The following is a 20031-nucleotide window of genomic DNA, read 5'->3' as shown; positions in this document are numbered from 1 at the left end:
ATGAGGTTACCTACGGATTTTGGGATAATTAAGGGACTGTGTTGACTTCTCCAGTATAGCAATCAATGACCAACCAGCAACTTCTGAAACAACTGTTGGCCATGCCCTTGAAGGGAAGTTGAGCTAAACCCAAAATGTCAAACCACTTTTGCAATGCTGGGATGACATCATCAACATTTTAAAAAATTCAAAATGTAGATATTAATTGCATTTCAGAACATGAGTTTTCCATATTTGAAACAGCTCGTGTTTTTCCAGAATTAAAGCACCAATGTACATAATGGCACACAGACATGAAATCCTAATTATATTTATTTACTTCATTTATACCCCACTTTTCTCCCCAATGAGGACCCAAAGTGGCTTACAACACTCTCCCCTTCTCATTTTATCCTCACAACAACCCTGTGAGGTAGATCTGCCCTGAACGCCAAATCTGACATTTTTGCATTTTGTTGTGCTGATTTAGGGAACTCCCATTAACATGTCTCCCTCCAGTTTCCCTTCAAGAGTCAACGAGTCCATGGGACAGAGATGACAGTGGGTTCTACAGGACAGTGAAATGACCAGTTCTTGAGATTCCTCCCCCAGTCCTTTTAGCAAGGCCTTGGCATCCTTTTGCCCTCTTCCCATAAATAATTGTCCCCTTGAAATGCTTCATGGCCAGTGAATGTTCTGGGAGATGCCTGGGGACAAAAGAAATGGGAATGGTGATTATCTTGAATCATCCATTGTTCATCCACGGTGGTGGCCCTTTGGGGTAAGGGCGACAGGTACCCAATAACCACATCTCCGGCCCCGGTGGGACAGCCCAGCCCTGAACGAAGATATTGCAGAGGGGAGGAGGGGCGCCGAGAGGACTCCTCTGCTGTCTTCGCCTTGTTAGAAATCCAGGGGGGCTGGAGGTCTGGCAGCCCTCAGTCCGAGTAGATGATGAAGCCTGAAAAGGTGCTGTATTTGTTATTGTTGCCCCCATGGGCTTTGCCTCCATCCAGCTTGATGAACACCTCGTCACCAGCATCCAGGTGTAGGATGACGCTGTTGCTGGCATAGTCGTAGTTCTGATCTGCGTCTTGAGCAATGGCGCTGGCCCTGACCTGGGGCGGGAATGGGCAGAGGCGGGTAGCAGAGCATGACAGATGGGAGGGAAGGGGAAGAAAACAAAGAGGGAAAGGGCAAAACCATTAGTGACAGTGACGAAAGAGAAAGGGTTGTAGACAGAAAACAGCACAGCAAGGGGGTGTGGAATCTCCAGTCCCATTGCCTCTTTGGAGGAAAGGCAGGGCAAGAGCAATTTGTTCAGTGCAAAGAGCCAGGATGGCAGCTGACGTGGAGCTTGAACCACGAGCATCCAAAGCACAGATGTCACCTGATGTTCTCTCTGCCTAATGATTATTAACTGCACTTACGTCTCAAGAAGTTCAGGGTAGCCTACGTGGCTCACCTCATTTTAGCCTTACAACAATCCTGCAAGGTACATTCGGTGGAGAGAGTGTCTGGCGCATTGTCACCAAATGAGCTTCATGACCATTTTTAGTCCAGCCACTGCCCTATACTAAGATAGATAATTATAAATATGGCTTTATGAACAGATATAGATCCAGAGGAGTTAGCCAGGTATAGATAGATTTCACAGCTAGTTCCACCTCTTTGTCACAGTCTAGTATAACCAAGAAGTAGAAACTGGGGATGAAGAGGTGTGTGGGGGGGGCGGGGATAGGATCAGGCTTAGTTCTCAATCAAGAGGGAACTAGGAAGTGAAAATGGCCGAGCTGACTGGCTCTTACAGCCTTGGCCCACTGGGCAATTTCCCGGTAAATCAAATGGCCACCCCAGTGCTGTTTTCATTGGCTCCCATTTACCTTTCATTAGAAAAATAAAATGGCATGCATTTCAAGTGACTACTGAGAGATAAGAAAGCTTTGCTTCCCCCCAAGAAATTGGGGGTCCCCAGGGGCAAGGGTCAGATTTACTTTCCACATTACTGTCCTTGCTTGTATTATTCCACTGACTTAAGCTGGGGACCTTCTTCAGGCCCAAGGAGCCTCTCTTGAATGCAAGTGGCTCTTCCACCAGCAGAAGAGCCACTTCTGTTGGAAGAAGAGGCTCCTTCGGCCAAAAGGAAGCTTTCATTTTGGCTGCATGGGAAGCTAGGATACAAGCCCTTGAGTTATAGTTCTTGACTTTCTCCCATGTAAGTGGGGAAAGGCAAACAGTTGACCTATAACAAGAGCAAACCACACAGCCTGCCCATATATCTGGCATCTTAAACACCATCACATGCGAAACTTACCTCCACCGGAGTTTGCCTCACCCTGCAAATGATCCAGCCATGGTGTCTGCATGTGTGTGGGTGTGCACATTTGCAGACTTCCCTGCAATATCTGCCCCCCCCCGCCTGCTTTTTTTTTTTTGCACCTATGCCTACCCATCCCCATAACAGCCATTTTGCTAGTGCTAAAAGTCAGAGAACCAGAGACAGGACAGCAAAATACCTCAGAATGCATTTTGCAGTATCTGTAGGCCACGAGGAAGGGAAGGGGGTCACTGTGCCTAGAGATTCCTGGCTTCTGCAAACAGCCTGCTCTGTAGCAGTGCAGCAGCTGACCTCTAGCAAGACCAAACATCACAGTCTCTAGTTTGAATCTTGCCTTGCCCGTGAAATCAACAGGTGGGGTCTGAGGCATATTCAGCCAGGCAGCCCCAATTGGGGGCTCAGTAATACTGGCTACAAGGATCTTGTGAAGTCTGCGCTGAGCGGCCGAGATGATGTGTGTGAAGTGCTGTGACCATCTGAAAGTACATAAATGATATGTATGATTGCTTGTTTTACTCATGATGCTGGAAAGCTACAGTCCTACACACAGTGGAGTGATTATTGGTTGAAAGATGTTGTCCAGGCTGTCTCCAGTTCTGGGACTCAGAAGCAGCATACCCTCTGTCCGCACTACTGGGATAGCATAGAAGGGCACTGCTGGCTGGCAGTGCCATCACAGCAAATGGCCATAGGATGGCACTGTAGGTTCAGGTGGCATTGGAAGCCATTATCCCCCCCCCCCGGTCTATAATGCTGCTGTCTCTGGCTTGGCTCCTAACTCTGATCTAGAGTTGTTATGGGATGGGGGCAGAATTTCTTTTTTCAAATTTTTGTTTTTTAGATATAGTAATCTCTTCCTTGTATTCTCTTTTGCTCTTCCAAAAGAGGAATTCTCTTTGATTTCTCATTAATTTATTTGGGACTTCTGGTTTTTTTTTTTAAACCATGTGATAGTGTCGTTTCTGTTTATACCCCATGGTGGTAGTCTACATGCCCATCAGCCCTTTCGGTCTTACCTACCTCTCAGGGTTGTTGTGAGAATGTGTGGTGTAGAGGTTAGGACGATGAACTGGTTGACTCCCACCTCTGCCACGGAAGCCACTGGAGTGACCTTGGGTCAGTCAGGCACTTTCAGCCTAACCAGCCTCACAGGGTTGTTGTGATTAAATGGAGAAGAAGAGATCGGTATAAGCTGCTGGGGGAAAGGGCAGCAGTGAGAAGGGGGATGGAAAAGATTCTGTCCTTTATATAACCAGGAGGAGGGTTTAAGAACTTCCCTGAGCTATCAGAGACAGTGTTGTGTAGTGGTTAGAATACTGAGATGTAATCAAATCTTCCTCTTTACAAAAGCGGAATTAATTCAACAGTGACTCAAATTCCTAAAAAGATTAATAGACATGGGTTGCTGGATTTCAGGGAGATGTTCAGGAAAGAGGAATTAAGAGAATTCTTCTTAACAACTCTACTCTGATCAACGTTATTCAGGCATAAACTGGGCTGCTAATGGACTGCTCCCCCTTTGACCCACTACCTCTAGACCTTGAAATCGGGCTGCACATGTATGGGCTAGGGACCATAACAGAAGGGCTTTATTTCCCCACAGCTAGAGCCCTCTGAAGTGGATATGAAAGCAGGCCCTTGTTCTCTATAGGTCGTACTGCAATTATGTCTGTTTGCTTTTAATTACAACTGGATACCTGGACACCTCTGGGAGAGAAGTATCCGATCCCTGCTTACAGAGGTACATGGTAGGATTTGTCTGTGGTTAAAAGCAGAAGCTCCTTTTGTGCAGAATATTCATTGTGGCAGAAGGCTTATCGGCCACAGGGTCTCTGCCTATTTTTGTTGAAGATCAACAAGAGGGAAGATCACCGAGGTTAAAAATAACAACAAAACATCCATCCCCAACAGAGTCACGGGCTCTGTAGAAAGAGATGCAGAGGGCTTAACTTTTGCATACTAGAAATCTTTATGGCAGTGACTGGGCTGCTGGCTGCAGGACGTGCCCAGAATCAACTGCATCCCTCAGAAAATGTTCTCAGCTTAATGTTATTTTCCTTTTAAAGAAACAAGATTCTTCTCTGTATGTCAGTTATGGGGAACCAGCTTAAGGTAGTAAAATACAATATTGCTGAAGTAGAGTTACAAATTTACTGTTGCCAACACCAGCCAATTTTCAACTGTTTTTCCAGCCTTTTGAGGAGGGGGGAGGTCATCTGTGCCTTTGATAACTATATGACACCCACAATGGAGCAAAAGAGAATTTTATTTCCCAGTGAACTAAAACTGTATCCTGGTTTTACATAATGGTTTGACTCTCTGATCAATAGCTTGCCAGAAAGGAGCTCCCAGCTGGGCGGTTCGGCAGGAATGCATAGCCAAGGACTCGCGCTGTGACATCTGCTGGATGCCAGCAATGGCTGAGTGCTAATGGGGTGCTTGTCCCCAAAGGTTCCTTTGCATGACCAGCAGATAGGGACAACATTTCACATTTCTGTAGGGCACAGATGCAAACAGATTTTCAGTAAGGCAGGATGAAATCTGTAGCAAGTTTTACTATTCTCTGCCTTTGGATAGCTTAAAGATTCAGTAGGGGAAAGCATTTTATATTTTAAGATAAGTGATAGTGATTGTAAACATGCTATCAGCACAGGTCAAACATTTCATTTTAGGAAAGGGATTTGTGCTTTTAATATGCTTACCAATGTGGTGTAAGAACAAGATTTGGATCCAGTAACACCTTAAAGACCAACTAGATTTCCAGAGTATGAACTTCTGAGAGTCAGAGCTCCCTTCCTCAGAAAAAGGATGGAATACAAATGGACTAAAGAATCTGTGCAAAGGCCCATTTCATGGTTTATACTAATCCAGTATGGTTTATACTTATCCAGCCCTGACCTGGATAGCCCAGATGAATCTAATCTTGTCAGATCTCAAAAGCTAAGCAGGGTTGGCCTTGGTTAGTACTTGGATGGGAGACCTCCAAACCATGGTTGCAGAGCCAGACAATGGCAAACTGCCTCTCTTAGGGCCAAGCTACACATGACGAATCACACTTGAATGGCAAGTGTATTTCTCCCTGTTCACTTGCCCTCCACTCAATCCACTTGCCGTTCAAGTGTCATTCGTCATGTGTAGCTTGGCCCATAGTCTCTTGCCATGAAAACCCTGCCAGGGGTCACCATGAGTCAGCTAGGACTTGAGGGCAACACACACACACACACACATATACACTACTAGTCACTTGGTGTGTAGAACCAGAAAGCTGACCTGGGAACCATGTGCCCCGCAGAAATGTGCAAGGTGGAGGGTGGCCTGCACATCACCCTTCCTACGGGCAGAAGAGGCTGGAATTTAAGGTGAGGTGGAGTTGGGGCTGGTCTTGTGTGCCAAATAATGGTGTGTGAGGGGGTGGAAGCATGCAAAGAGCGGTGGCTTTACTGTGAATATGAAAACTTTGCAGAAGCAGGAAGATAGGGATAAAGGTGGATTTTTCCTCCTTAAATTGCCTGCAGGCTGCTGACTTGGTAGAAGCGTGCCTCAGCACAGTGAGGGGTCTTTGTGAACCATATGCCCCTTCACCATGTGACTGGGAAATACCGCAGTCAAGCTCAGCTTCCTTCTCCACCCCACCCCCACCCCATTTCCTGATTCTGTCAAAATCTCGTCAGTAGCTACCTGGGCGGTATATTTTTCCTCCGTTTCAGAAATCAACCTGTCCACTGTTACATGTAGTTTTAAGGTGGGTTACTAACTTTTGAAAACTGCCCCCACTCTTCTATTTTGAACATCAGCAGCCATTAGCCAGTGATCCTGTTTTTTTTATCTCTGGGCTATGAAAAGCTTCACCTGCTCATTTCTGCCGACCAGGCTGCCCCTGAAGGCACTAGAGCATGCCTGGAAGAGCCGTTTCCACGCAGCAACAACTCTCCATGCAGATTTCATTGCCACCGCAAATGGCAAAAGTATTTGCAGTGGCAGAGAAGCATCCACATGGCAGTTTCCCCCACACTATCTAGGCTAACTATGTAAAACTGAATGTATCAAGAGGGCTTTTTTACACAGGTAGGAGGGCTGTACTGTATCAAAATGGTTCACAGAGATACTTTGTAAAAGGGAGAAGGACTGCAGACTATACTACTGTGTGCTGACTGTTGGTATAACCTATTGCATTGCTTATGGGGTGTTTCAGCTGTAGTTCATATTGAGTTACTCTATGATATCTGCCTTGAGTCTCACTGAGAACGGCAGACTATTAAACAAACACACACACACACACACAAAGCAAGCAAGCAAGCAGGCAGGCAAACAAACAAAACTTTCCTTGTCTCAGTCCACAGGGCTATCATGACCCTCCCTGTCAAGCCACCAGAAACTTTCTTTTAGCTTTTTAAAAAACACAATTGACATATTGCTGTAGAGTGTTGTGACAGTCTACTAGGCCCTCTGAATTCCTAGCTCTTTAGTTGTGGAGATATAAGGGGAAAGGCATAGCTCCACAATGGAAAGGGCTAGAGACTTATTTGTTGTTAGTGGTACAGTCTCCTCCAAAGGGAACTAATTCAGGTAAAGCACTGGATTAGTAAAGCACATTCGGAGAAGTGTAATTCAGCCATTAGTTCAACAATCAGAGCAATCACTTAGATGTGTGACAAAAGTTAGGTTGGAAAACAACACCCTGCAGCTATTTTGGCTTGGGAAAATCACATGGGTAGGAAGGCTAAATCCTCCCCCCCCGCCCCCCCCCCCCCGCACTCTGCCACGCTCCTAATCCAAATCCAGGCCTGCAGCACTTGGAAATGTTACTTCCCCTGAAGTTGCATGTGACGAGAGTTGGGCCAGAGGCCGTTTCACATGTATGGTCCTAGTGCTTGGCTCTGGGATCTGTGTCTGAATGTGCTTGGGCCACAGGCTGCTTCCCCTCTTCTCCTTCTTTGGTGCCTTCAGTGGAGAGCACCCACTTGCTCCTCATCGGAGAAAGGAGTCACTGCTGCACCGGCTCCTGCCTCTGCTTCCGTTTCTAAATCTACACGCATCTCATGGCGTACTCTGTTCTAGCTGTCATGTTCCCACGCCTTCTGGCTGTAAATCAAGGGTGCGGCAGCTTCTGTGTCAAGAGCAGATCGCTCCTTTTACACACTTCTCTCTAGCGCTGGCCTCCCTGGTGGGTGTTAGACAGCGAGAAGGCAGGCGCCTTTGCCACTCAGGAACCGAGCCCCATGTGATCGGCTTCTTTCTCAAGAGCTCTCTTAATTAGGACTTCATGTCTCCTGCTGAGGCACAGTTATTGGATATTTGCAAACCCAAGGTGAAGGAGGGCTTCGTTATCCACATGAGCCTGAAAAGTGTGCCCCTTGCTACCATCTCATCTTTCACTGGTATGGCCATTCTCTGGCCGCTCCCAGTGTAGTGCATTGGTTAGAGTTGGCATGGGGAGGGCAGAGTCCAGTTCCCTCCTCAGGAGGGGCCATAGCTCAATGGTAGAACACCTTCAGCCAGGTCCAGGAACAGTCCCTGCCACCCCCACTTAAATTGGGCAGCAAGGTGGAGAAGGATGGTCCCAAAGACTGGAGTGGGGCCATCATGGGTGAGACCAAGAGTGGACACCATTTTTGTCCAAGCATCTACCTCTAGAGATCTCACTGTGCAACCAAACAAAAGACAGGGGGAGGAGGGAGGTTGTACTTGGCCAGACACACAGGTGGAGCCAAGGGGTGATGCCAGGGCCTCAGGGCCTAGTCTCTGACCTGGCTGGCAGTTGTGCAGGTCTGGGAGGCGTTGATGGGCATTAAGGTTGCCCATCACCTCCCCCCATGATGCCTGTTTGGTTAATTTTGCCCTGGGCAGAGGAGAAATTGACATTGCACTCTAGATATTGTGGGGTAGGGGGGAAGGGGGAGATGCATAGTGCAGAGCACAGACCTTACCATAGCCTCAAAGCACTGGTTCAGAACCAAGACAGACTCATCTGGAGGCTTCGATAATGAAATTTAGAGCTGGGTGGTATCTGCATATTGATGACACTCAACCCGAAAACTCCAGATGATCTCAGTCAGTGGCCTCCTAAATATATTAAAGAGCATGGATGAAAGAACAGGACCCTGTGGCACTCCACAAGACAAACCCCACCCAACTGATTCCACGTCTCCAGTGGAGACACTTTTGTGTCCATTCGGACAGAGATGAGCAAAACCACCAAAGGTCTATTAAAACCAATTTCATATTCAAGCTTTTGGATAAGAATGGAGTGGTTAATTGTGTCAAAGGCCGCTGAAAGATCTAGCAGGATCAACAGAAAAGACTGTTCCCTGTCCAACTTTAAATGGAGGTCATCCACAAGTGCAACTAAAACCATCTCAGTACCAAGCCTTGGCCCGAAAACAGATGCAAATGGGTCGAAGCCAGATGTGTCATCCAGGGAGCACTTGAGCTGTCTGCCAGCACATGCGCTATCACCTTTGCCTAGGGTTGCCAGGTACCCTCCCAGTGGGAGGGGGGACCCAGCACTCACCTTTGTGCCACCTTGGGGAGACCCAGCACTCACATCTGTGCTGTGTCTGATTTATCCTCAGTCTTCTGCTAGCATCACTCTAGTTGTCTTCCAGTCCGCTTCATATTGCCCAACTCCCTAGTAAACTAAGGATCAGGGAGCCAAGGAGCAACTTGGTTTATGGCATCGACCAGGGCAAGGGCCTTTTCGGTCCTGGCCCCAGCCTGGTGGAACCATCTGTCTGATGAGACCAAGGCCTGGCAAGACTTACTATCCTTTCGCTGGGCCTGTTAGATGGAGCTGTTCCGCCAGGCATATGAGCTGGGCTAGGCAGAGCCCCCCTGGCCGGTTGATGGTGGATTGGGCCCTCCCCACCACAAATACTCCCCATTCAGATCATTTTCTACTATGAAGAGGCTCTGGAGATGATTTAGGTGGGTTAGTTGTGCTGCTATTTTCTATGTATTTTAAATTGTGTGGTAATTTTGTGTTTTTATGATTTCTAATTTATAATAAGCGTTTTACATATTTTAACTATATGTTTCTGTAATCTGCCCTGAGCCCGCTGGAAATGTGGGGAGGGCAGAATATAAATTGAAAATAAATAAAAAAATAAAATCATTCCAGCTACCAGGGCCTCCTCAAAGTCACTGGGGAGGCTCTCAAAATCCCACCGAGAACCAGCAGGAACGATCAACCTTCAAGTTACTAGATCCTTGGGCGGATACAGGACAGATCCAGACATTTTCCCATGCAGCAGCTAATATATTTCTGCACTTCCCATCGAAACTATTTCTTCCTCCTGCCCCTCCCCAACAATCTTGCTAGTTCAAACCCAGTGGCAGTCACCGGGGCCATTTATCTCCCCTCATTAAGGAGCTGCCTTGTCACAGCACAGAGCCAGTTATGACATTATCCTCTAACTAGTGAAGATAAATGGCTGCTTCAGAATGGGCCTCCTACTAGGGCGATTTCTTTCCAAGGTGAGAGTCAGGGAAATGGGCTTGAGGGTCAGTTGTAGCAAAAGGCTGGATTCAAAATTTGGAACAGAGTCTGGATGTGACCCCTGACGCAACTCCTGTTCTCATATCCTAGAAGTCTGAGAGCCAAATTGTCAAAGTTAAAAGACAGGAATCTTCAGCTTGCAATGTATATATCAGGACTAGAGTGCTAGGGAAGGGTTTTTTATCCCTTCCACAAATACCTGTTACTCCAATTGAAAATGGTCCCCTGGGGGGCTGCTTTTAGCTCCAGCAGGCCCTCAACAGGTACAAAGAGGCTCAGGCTACTTGCAGCGTTTGGGCTTCTGTACTATAATAAAAAATGATGACACGTTATGCTTATGAAGACAAGTTGGGAAGCTTATCAAATGCCAAAATAACAAGTGTCGAACTCTGAAGCCCCCTTTGAGCCTGAGGCCCTGAGCTAATGGGGAGCCAAGACATTCACTTCTGCTTTTTGGGAAGTCAATTTTAATCAGGGAAGTAGTACAATAAGAGAGTTATGCCCCCCCCCTCCCTAGCACCACATATCTGCTCTTTTATTGTTAAGTAACGTAAATGAAACCTGAGATGGGCACTTTCCAAATAGGTTCTAAAGAAAGAAAGAAAGAAAGAAAGAAAGAAAGAAAGAAAGAAAGAAAGAAAGAAAGAAAGAAAGAAAGAAAGAAAGAAAGAACGAACGAACGAACGAACGAACGAACGAACGAACGAAAGAAAGAAAGAAAGAAAGAAAGAAAGAAAGAAAGAAAGAAAGAAAGAAATCGGAAACTACATATCAGAGGAAATCAGTCTAATAGTTGTCATGGGAAACACATTCCCTGCTCTAATTCCCAACCGCTCGCCCACAACAATTAGGATTGTCCCCTCACCCAAGGGATCCTGTTTCACAAATTTCAGGCAACCCTGTTGGCACGTGAGAAAGCTTTCCAACCAGAATGGGGAAGTAGGGGTATTAAACCCCAACCTCCTATTGTTGCACTCTGTTTCTTTTATCTTTTTCCTCCATTTCAGTTGATTTCCCATATCACAGCCTGATATGGGAAAACAGAGCCCGTATGGTTCTCTGAGCCAAACTGGACGAGATGAATTACACGAGGTCATGCAAGTGTCTAGAATCATGTCTGTTCCTATCTGCCCATGTCCATTTTACCCCTGATGAGCACGTGTCTTGTGGCCCTAGTCCGTGTACGTGTCGGGTAACTGGTGTAGTCGTGGTTGCGAGTGTCCATAGTCATAATCAGGAAGTTGCCATTGCTCAGCATCGATTTTGAGTGGCTTCCACTTCCCTCTCCCCTCTTTTTGCCCTTAGACCCGGCTTATACTCAAACTGTTTTGTTTTTAATCTGACAAGTTTTAAAATTCTCCCATTTTCTCGTTGATGCCGCCGCCTCCCTACTCCTCCTTCCTGCACCCTCCTTCCCTCTTAACTTCCTCTTCCTCGTCTTCATGTAGCGTCTTCAGTCGGGATAAGGAGGAGGTGGGAAGAAAGATCATGGCAACACAATTAAGCATCTGAGCAAGACACCTTCAAGCTCCATTATTCCCTGTGGGGAAAACTAGGGGAGCTATCTAGGGGGGTAGGGGTGGCATTTTACAAGCAAAACCCACCAAATTTGCAGGGGAGCTAGTCCTATCTGTCCCCTAAAGACCCCACACGTTTCAGGGAGAATTGACCCCAGGAAAGGCATGATCCATGTGTTTCCCCAGTTCCTGTCATTTTCTCTTCACAATATTAAAAAAACAGGGTGGCTGATGGCATTTTATTTGGGGGGGCCTAAAATGGCTACCCAAGGTCCAATCTCCCTAAAATTTGGGGAGTCTTTAGAGGACAGTTAGCAGTTGGTCCCCTGAAAATTTTGTAGATTTATTTTGCAAAATGCCACCTCCATCCACCTGGATAGCCCCCATAGTTTCCCCCACAGATAATAATGGAGATTGGAGGTGGCTGAGGACAAACAGGCAGGAAAGAGTTGGTTCTGTCTGACAGCAAGAAATGCTGCTGTGGCTTCCGACGTGAGGACTGCCTACCCCCCTTTGCATAGATGCCCCTCCTTCCTGGCAGGCTGAGCTGCAAGATCTTAGCAGAGGTGTGAAACCCCTGTTTTCAGCCCCGCCCCCAGGAAACCCGGCGTGTTTTTTCCCCAATACATCCAATTGAGTAAACAAGTCTCCCTCTCAGAAAAGCTGCAGATGGTTTGAGCATGTGTGAAGAGAAGGTGCATCATGGGATACCATCTCTTGTCTGGGAAGAATGGGGAAGAAATGTGCCAATCTGAGCATGGGATCTAGTGCAGTGTAGCCGCATTGTGCGAGTGAATAGGAAAGCAAAGGGGAAATGCGTGTAAGTGCATTCATGTGTCATACACGTGTAATTTGTCTCGTGTAGTTTGGCTCTCAGGGCACCACTGTGAGAACCATACAGGCTCCGCTTGCTCTCAGGCATTAGGGGCACAAAAGGCAACTAACATCCCCTCCTGGGCTCACACAACCACCAGCCAGGTCCTAGCCCACAGTTCTGTCTTAGATTTGACCCTTCCTTGTCACTGATCTATCTCATATTGTTTAAGTTTTATTGTTTAGAACCTCCTTGTCTTTGCCTGTGCTTCTATTTGCCTGGTAAACATAATTTGTCTATACATACATTAAATAAATATTCTGAGCCCATGGGCACCTTTGGGATTCTGACACAAGGTGGTGAGTGCAACTACACAATGTTGTAGCCAACCACAAAACAGCCACCACAGCAGGCAGAATCAACAACAAAAGGTCATGGCCATGCATAACTCTAATAGTAACTTTTCAACATGTCAGGCAGAAGCTATGTTTAACTATATGCCTTTTAAAATGAGCATGTTCTTGAAGAATATTTTCTTGCCTACACACTTTACTTTCAGTCACACAGTGAAGATACTAGTACTATGATGGCAATGTTTTCTGTACAGCTAATCAGATTTCTAATGGCCAATCAGAAACCCTGCTGGACAAACACCCTACCTGGCCCCACCCACTTTTGGTGGGCACCAGGAATGTTGTTGGCAGGCAGCTTAGTGCCCACAGGTGTCAAGCTGAGGACTCCTGAAATAAATCAATGAATAATAATGCACACACACCCTTGTGGGGCTGTCTTTCTTGCCTATCACTAGATTGCACCAAAGCCTCCCACCTTCACCCTGCAATAGTCCTGCAATCTTTCTAGATTGTATAAATGAATTTCTCTCTGTCCTCTGCAAGGCAGGAGGGCTGGTTGGTCCTGCCTCCTGTCTATGTGCAGGAGGACAGCAATAGCCTCTGTCCCTCTATTGCTCAGCCATTCTGCTAGCAGATGCCATTCTACTTGATTAGTGTGTGAGTTGCTCCAGATTAGGAAAAGCTCTGGCAACTAGGGAAACACAGGACCAGAAAACCCTCTCAAAGTCCGTGAGATGGTGGAGTGATTGGCAGAAGGTAGAAACACTAAGCACAAGACAGAAATGGCCCCAAGATCCTGTTCACATACATGTCACACTTGTCAAGTCATTGTGTCCTGTTGCTGGCCCAGCCCTACCCACCACCCAGGATTTGAAACCAAACAATCAGATGCAAAAATAACTGTCAGATCAGAAGGCTTCTGACCCCTTCCTGAATGTCAGAAGTAATTGTGATGAGCTGACATGTGCAAACGGGACATAGCTCAGATTGCGACAATTAGCTCATTTGGTTTCCACTTTCATAATAGGTTCTTGTTAGAGATGGGCATGAACTGGAAAAAAAACCCAACCCTGCAGTTCATGGTTCGTCACATTTCACGAACCCCAAACCATGAACTTGCACGAACCTGCCCCGGTTTGTGAACCGGTTTGTTTGACTCATGAAAACGGCACTTCCAGGCCAGCAAATCGTCACTTTGGGTCAGCAGGTCTGCAGAAAGTCCATCTCTCGTTGCCTAGGAAACTGATTGATCAGCGCCAAACTGTCCACAGCGATGAACCGAAAAACAAACCAAACAAACTGGCTTAAAATTCATGGCATTTCATCAGAAATGGGCTCTGACAAACTGCCGGTTCACAAACCACGAACTGGCTCGGTTTGTGCCGAACTTTGGTTCGTATTTTGGTTCATGCCTGTCTCTAGTTCTTGTGCCCATCCCTCCCTTGAAATAAGTCCTGGTTGGGTTTAGATACGAACAGTCCAAGATCAAATTCATCCGCAAAGCGGATGTCTGTACTGAGCACTAGGTGAATGGTCAAGGACTTCAGCAAAAATCGTCCAAGAACTAATCTAGAACCAGATTTGCAGACAGTTGAACTACAGTTAAGGAGGGTGGAGGGCAGCCTTGGGAAGGAGTGCAGCAGCTGTTCTCTGGCAATGTGGTGTAGGGCCAAGCAGCTTTGCTGCTGGCTTCAAGAGCATATTTGATTCTGCTGTGCTCTGTTTGTATATTTGAAATAAAGCAAATCCAACAAAGATCTTCATTAGTCTTGGTGCTCTCATCCAAAAGAAACTGAATCCCACAGTATTGCCTGCAGTACTTCTCATGGCTTGGGGAAGTGCGGAGAGCACCGAAGCAAACTCACTGTGTGGCAAATTCCTGACTGTCACCAGGTTGGCTTTGAGAATTAAAAGGGGGAAAGAAAGATTATTTACCTTGAATGCCAAAAAGAGTTATATAATTCATCATAAATACACCCTACAATAAACACGAAACTGAAATAAATGTCAAGAAAGAGCAATTTAAAAGCCAAATGGAATTAGACAAAATTTCCCAGAAAGGAATTCCAAATTTCAATCCTGAAAACTTACATTTTGCCCCTAACATCTAGTACAAATTAGGGATCTCGATGGAAGACTTTTGGACCCTCAAATTTGAATGTTACAGAAAAACCCAAAGATTTTCTCCAAAGAGTTTCATAGGCTTTAAGACCTTCCATGTTTACCATTGGGCAGTCCCCAAATATAAGAAATGTGTTACATTTCTAATACATCAGTTTTTGTCGTGGTACAAAATAAATAGGACAGAGGCAGGGAGATTCTGAATGTCACAAGGCTGACACACCTCTCTGAGCAGGCACGAACCAACCGTTGGAGGCGGATGCACGGGCTCGCCTGAGTCGGAATGTATTGGAATTCCTAAACACCTGGCTTTGGCACTGAAAAACTATCTAAATTTTAAAACAAACTGCAGGCTGTGAATTTAGTACTTTGAAAGCTGACAACATATATTTTGGAATTGAAATGTCAGCTTTGCTGATGATCTCTTGGCTACTGTCAAAAGTCAAGACCCACAATTTGCCAATGGGGAGTATAGGCTGCTTTAGCAATTTTCAGTAGGGTGCCTGGCGGCTCCAAATTAATTAATGCAGAGTACAGAAGTAAAAAGAACAGTGAAACTTCTGTCACTTGAAAGATGAACAAATGTTTTGTGGCATAAGCTTTCATACCACACGATTGCGGGATTTGTTCATGTAAAAAAGGCTTGATCTGTGTAAGCAAATTCACGCGATCAGAGAAACATCCTAATTAAACCATCTTATGAAAAGAAACAAACCAGCTCAGATACTCTCCTTTTTGTAAGCATACTAGATACTCAGCCACGAATAAGGCTGCTGACCTAGAAATGCTGGGGCAGAGTCTGTCTCGCTGTCACTGTTTCGATCCTCTGTGTGCGGCTGCTGCTCCTGTACAGTTCCTCAGGAGAGATAGATTTGTTGCTAGAGGTGGCAAATTACCGTCAAGCAAGCACAATAGACTCAAAGTGATATTGACAGTCGGAGGGCCAAATCCGTACTCCACCAGCATGCGAGCGTCGCCTAGCATCACCAGAAAAGAATACTAATGGCCCACAGCCTGTCTCCAAGTAGTGCAGGGGAGACCTCTATCCAGGTGTTAGTCAAATCGCAAAGCAAGCAGCCCCTTGAGGTAAGGAACACTGTTTCTGGGGGCACCAATAAAGCAGCTTGCCACTCAAGAGCTGTGCCTCCAGGATTTCCTTATGCTGCAGAGGTTGCTTCGGGAGGGGTAGCTTTCTGATCAGATGAGCAGAGCAGTAAAATGTCTCAGGCCAGTTCTGCAAGGCTGCTTGTCAGCCACAATCTTATGGGGCCAGTTAGAATGTTAATCTCCTAGTCAGTTGTCTCTGACCTGGTTAGCCTGTTCTTGTCAAATCTTAGAAGTATGGCTGGCCCTGGTTTGGACTTGGATAGGAGATCACTAAGGGTTGCTACACAGAGGCAGACAATGGCAAACTACCTCTGTTTGTCTCTTGCCTTGAAAACTCTACGGGGTTGCCGTAAGTCAGCTGTGATCTGTCAGCACCTTACATGCAAACAGTTGTTAGAAATGATGGGTAAAAAGCTGGGGCAGGGGGAATTCTCAGACACACAATTCTGGGTCCTAAATGGGTCACTCCTATTCTGCAGTCACTCCATTGGCTACCTATCAGTTACCGTGCTCAGTTCAAGGTATTGGTTATCACATATAAAACTCTTCACAGTCTTGGTCCTGCATACCTACAGGACCACCTCCCTCCCTGTGTTCCTCCACAGCAACTTCACTCATCTGAACAAAGTCTCCTGCAGGTGCCACTCTGCACATGGGTGAAATCAACAGCAGCCCGTACACAAGCTTTCTCTGTAGTGGCCCCTACCCTGTGGAACAGCCTGCCTGAGGAGGTCAGGAGAGCCCTCACTCTCCTAGCTTTCCACAAACGATGCAAAACTGAATTATTCAAAAAGGCTTTTGTATTGTAGGGAGGGGTCTCAGATGCTCCATTGATGAGTTAGGAACCATAGACTTCATCACTATGTTGTCTTACATACTATCTGTTGCTTTAAATATGTGCTTCTAAGTCAGCCCTAGAATTGCTTATGTTCTGTTTCAGCATTTCTTCAACTCTGTATTGGATTCTTGCTAATGTTATGTCTTTGTAAACTTGTGTTTATTACCCTATGGCGTTGTTTATGAAATTGTCATTGATACTGACTGTACTACACTCACATTGTGTAATCCGCCTTGAGTCTCAGTGAGAAAGGTGGGCCATAAGTAAGTAAGTAAATGCACTTGTGTGTGGATTGCAATTTGCTGCTAAGAGTGACATGTGCCTTTCTGGTGAGGTATGCACACTGGGTTGAATGTTGGGTGCTGGTAACATAAATGTTTGCATGCTACAGTATCCCATGGAATACCGTCCCTTAATGGTGGCAGTGGCTTGCACCGTTCTCGTAGGGGCATTTGGCAAGACTGCACGTGCATTCTGTATGGAAACCTCAGACTGCCTGGCCTTGTGAGCTCCCAAGCCCTTCCTCTTCAGTCCAAGGACTGCCTGCACATTGGGAGGGCCAGGGTCCCATGAAGTGGGCTAGGACAAGGACAAGGATGCCAGGGCCTTTCCAGCCAACACCTTGTCTAATAATTGTGCAGTTGTTAGATGCTAGAGGAGATCTCAACCTTTTCTCTTAAGACAGACTTTTTGCCATGCTGGGGAATTGTGACAAAGCTGCCTACATGATACAGATTTAAATTCACTTCCTCCTAAGTACGGTGGATATTGCCGATCTATAGAGGGCAGAATTTTCAGCACCTTCACCAAAGAGCAGTTCCCAGGATCCTGAAGGGGAGGGGCATAAGAGATAAACTTATATAAAATCAATATACATCTGTAGTATGATATATCCAGATTGCAATGCTTCGTCACTGGTAAAATGCTGCAAGAGGCATCGAGTTGCATCCCAATAATTTGCTGGCAGGTGGTTTTACTCCCATTTGGATTCATTAGATCACCATATTTGTCATTCAGGAAAGGGTTTTCTCCCAGAGGATTTTGGCTGCGTTTCTCTGCAATGAACTTGCTCAAGTCCTCTGGAGACGTTCAATTTACAGGCCCCTGTCTGCTATGCTCTTTTCCTTGGCATGCCATATACTGCAGTGGCCAGGACTATGTAGTTTGGTCTGTAGTTGGAGTCATGGGAGCTGGTGTGTAGAAACTAGTTCCCCTCTGGATGACTCTCTGATTGGCACGTCCGGAGTAAATGGACACCTGGTCAGTGTGGGCATTGCAGGGGTCCAGAATTGCCCCTTGGGAAAACAGACTCTTTTGCCTAACTCAGAAGATGTTGCATTAACTCTGCCCTGCCAGTAGCCTTGCGGAAGGAGAGTTGTTTTGTGGCTAACAGCCTACATGATTCATACCATTTTGATCTTTGAACACATGAAGCTGCCTTATCCTTAGTCAGGCCATTCATTTATCATGGTCAGTATTGTCTACCCTGACTGGCAGTGGCTCCTTAGGGCAAATGGAAAGGCAATGGCCCCAGTCCACCAAGGGAGATCTCTACGTGCAAGCAGTCTTCTGTGGGCCCACTGACACTCATCAGCTGCAGACTTTAGTTTGCAATGCAGTGGTCTCCCAGGCCCATTGAATGGCCGCTGGATGCCTCTCTTTATGGAAATACTTATCCCCTGTCCCAAGACATGGGACCTCAGCTGGATTGTGGACAATAACATCCAGTGTGAACTTACTCAAACCAGTAGTTTCCCTCCTGATTTCTTGCCCATGAAGTCTACTAGCTTCAATAACTAGGAACGCAGACTTACCCCCTCCCTCCAATTGAGTTAGAAAAATTGCCTGTGGTCACATTGCAGATGCAAGACTTAAAACTTAAGTCAGCCAAGCCCATGGCTAGCTTGATGTCCACAGCATCACCTGGGCTAGGGAGTAAGTCCACTTGAACTCAGTGGGATTTATTTCTGAGTATATCTGCTTAGGATTCAGGTGGGTTGCCATGTTGTTCTGAAGTAGAAGAGCAAAATTTGGGTCCAATCACACCTTAGAGACCAAATAGATTTCCAGGGTGTGAGCTTTCGAGAGTCTGAGCTCCCTTCATCAGACACATAGAATAGAAAAAGATAGGAGTCTTTAAAGTTTAAGCAGAGGATGAGAGGGGTATTGTAAATTAGACAGTCAGGATGCTAGTTATAATACATGTTGTAATTAGCTTGATAGAACATGGGCATGAAGTGTGTAAAATTAGCATCTGTAATGCAAGAAAAATCCTATGTCCTGGTTCAACCCTGGGGGCTCCATTGTTCCAGATTTGCAAATTAACTACATTTCAGCAATCTCACATTGTAATTTTCCTTTGAAGTTTCTCTGCTTGAGAAACTTCTACTCTTAGTTTAGCAATTCAGTGGCCTGGCAGGTTAAAATGTTCTCTCACAGGTTTTTGAATGTTGTGATTTTTGATATCAGATTTATGTCCATTTATTCTGCACACTCCATTTATTTTATACACTTCACACCCGTGTTCTATCAAGCTAATTACAATATGCATTATAGCTAGCTTCCTGACAATCTAATTTGCAATACCCCTCCCACCCTCTGCCTGAACTTTAAAGACGCCTCCTTTTTTCCACTCTATGTGTTTGACAAAGGGAGCTTTGACTCCCGACAGCTCATGCCTGGAAATCTAGTTGGTCCCTAAGGTGCTACTGGACCCAAATCTTGCTTTTCTGCTTGGGATTGCTGCTCCTTGAGCTGGGCTTACTTGCGCTTGCTGTCAGAACCCTTCAGGCAGCAGAGAGTTGCTGGAATAGTTCAAGAGAAGGATCACAGTCACCGAGAGGTGAGTTATTTCTCTCCAGAGACCAGAATAACTCTGATCACTGGTAGACAGCAATTACATGGGACGTTGGCGGCCCTGAACTGCCACGGCTGATTTACGACCATAACGATTGTGCATCTTTCATCCAGGGTGACCAGGGACAGGCGGCTTCGCTGATCCTGGAAGAAGCAAAGCCACCGTAATGGAAGCCCTCATAAGTGGCTCTTCCGGGTGCAATGCCATGCTATACCAGGCTCCCCTTCCACAGCACAATTTTAGCATCTTTTGCCCTCCAGTGATCCTGAACTCTAAGAAGCGTTGGGGAAAATGCTTTCTCTGGATCCTCACAGTGTTTCCCATGCATTGCCTTAGGCAGCTTCCACATGGAGTTTTTTTTCCAGTTTTGGCTTCTGAACTGGATCACTTCTTTGTTTTTAGCATCTGAACAATGTGATGCTCCAGTTGTGCTCCAGTTGTCCTTTCCCTGTCCTCTGTGCACTCTTTTCCAAACTTGCTTTTCTCCAACCTTTTTGGAAAGAGTACAGTCCAGGAACATTATGGTATGGACAGAAAGCCACACATTTTCAAAGGTCCCTCCCACATCAATGCCATTTTTCTTCACCAGCCCCTTGCAGACAAAAACCCTGG

The 20031-nt window shown here is 46.1% G+C and overlaps 1 protein-coding gene across 1 annotated transcript in view; it reads right to left on the bottom strand.

Moving 5' to 3' along the window:
* Positions 1-353: 353 nt before the first annotated feature.
* Positions 354-20031, bottom strand: part of C1QL1 (complement C1q like 1) — a 35742-nt gene continuing 16064 nt past the window's right edge. The window contains exon 2 of the mRNA XM_054995031.1: positions 354-1097. Within this exon, the coding sequence (XP_054851006.1) occupies positions 918-1097 (180 nt within the window). The 3' untranslated portion in view covers positions 354-917. The remainder of the gene's footprint in view (positions 1098-20031) is intronic.

This window comes from Eublepharis macularius, chromosome 12, assembly GCF_028583425.1.
Source record: "Eublepharis macularius isolate TG4126 chromosome 12, MPM_Emac_v1.0, whole genome shotgun sequence".
Lineage (NCBI taxonomy): Eukaryota > Metazoa > Chordata > Lepidosauria > Squamata > Eublepharidae > Eublepharis > Eublepharis macularius.
Note: the sequence above shows the minus strand (reverse complement) of the source record. Positions and strands in the feature narration are given on the sequence as shown.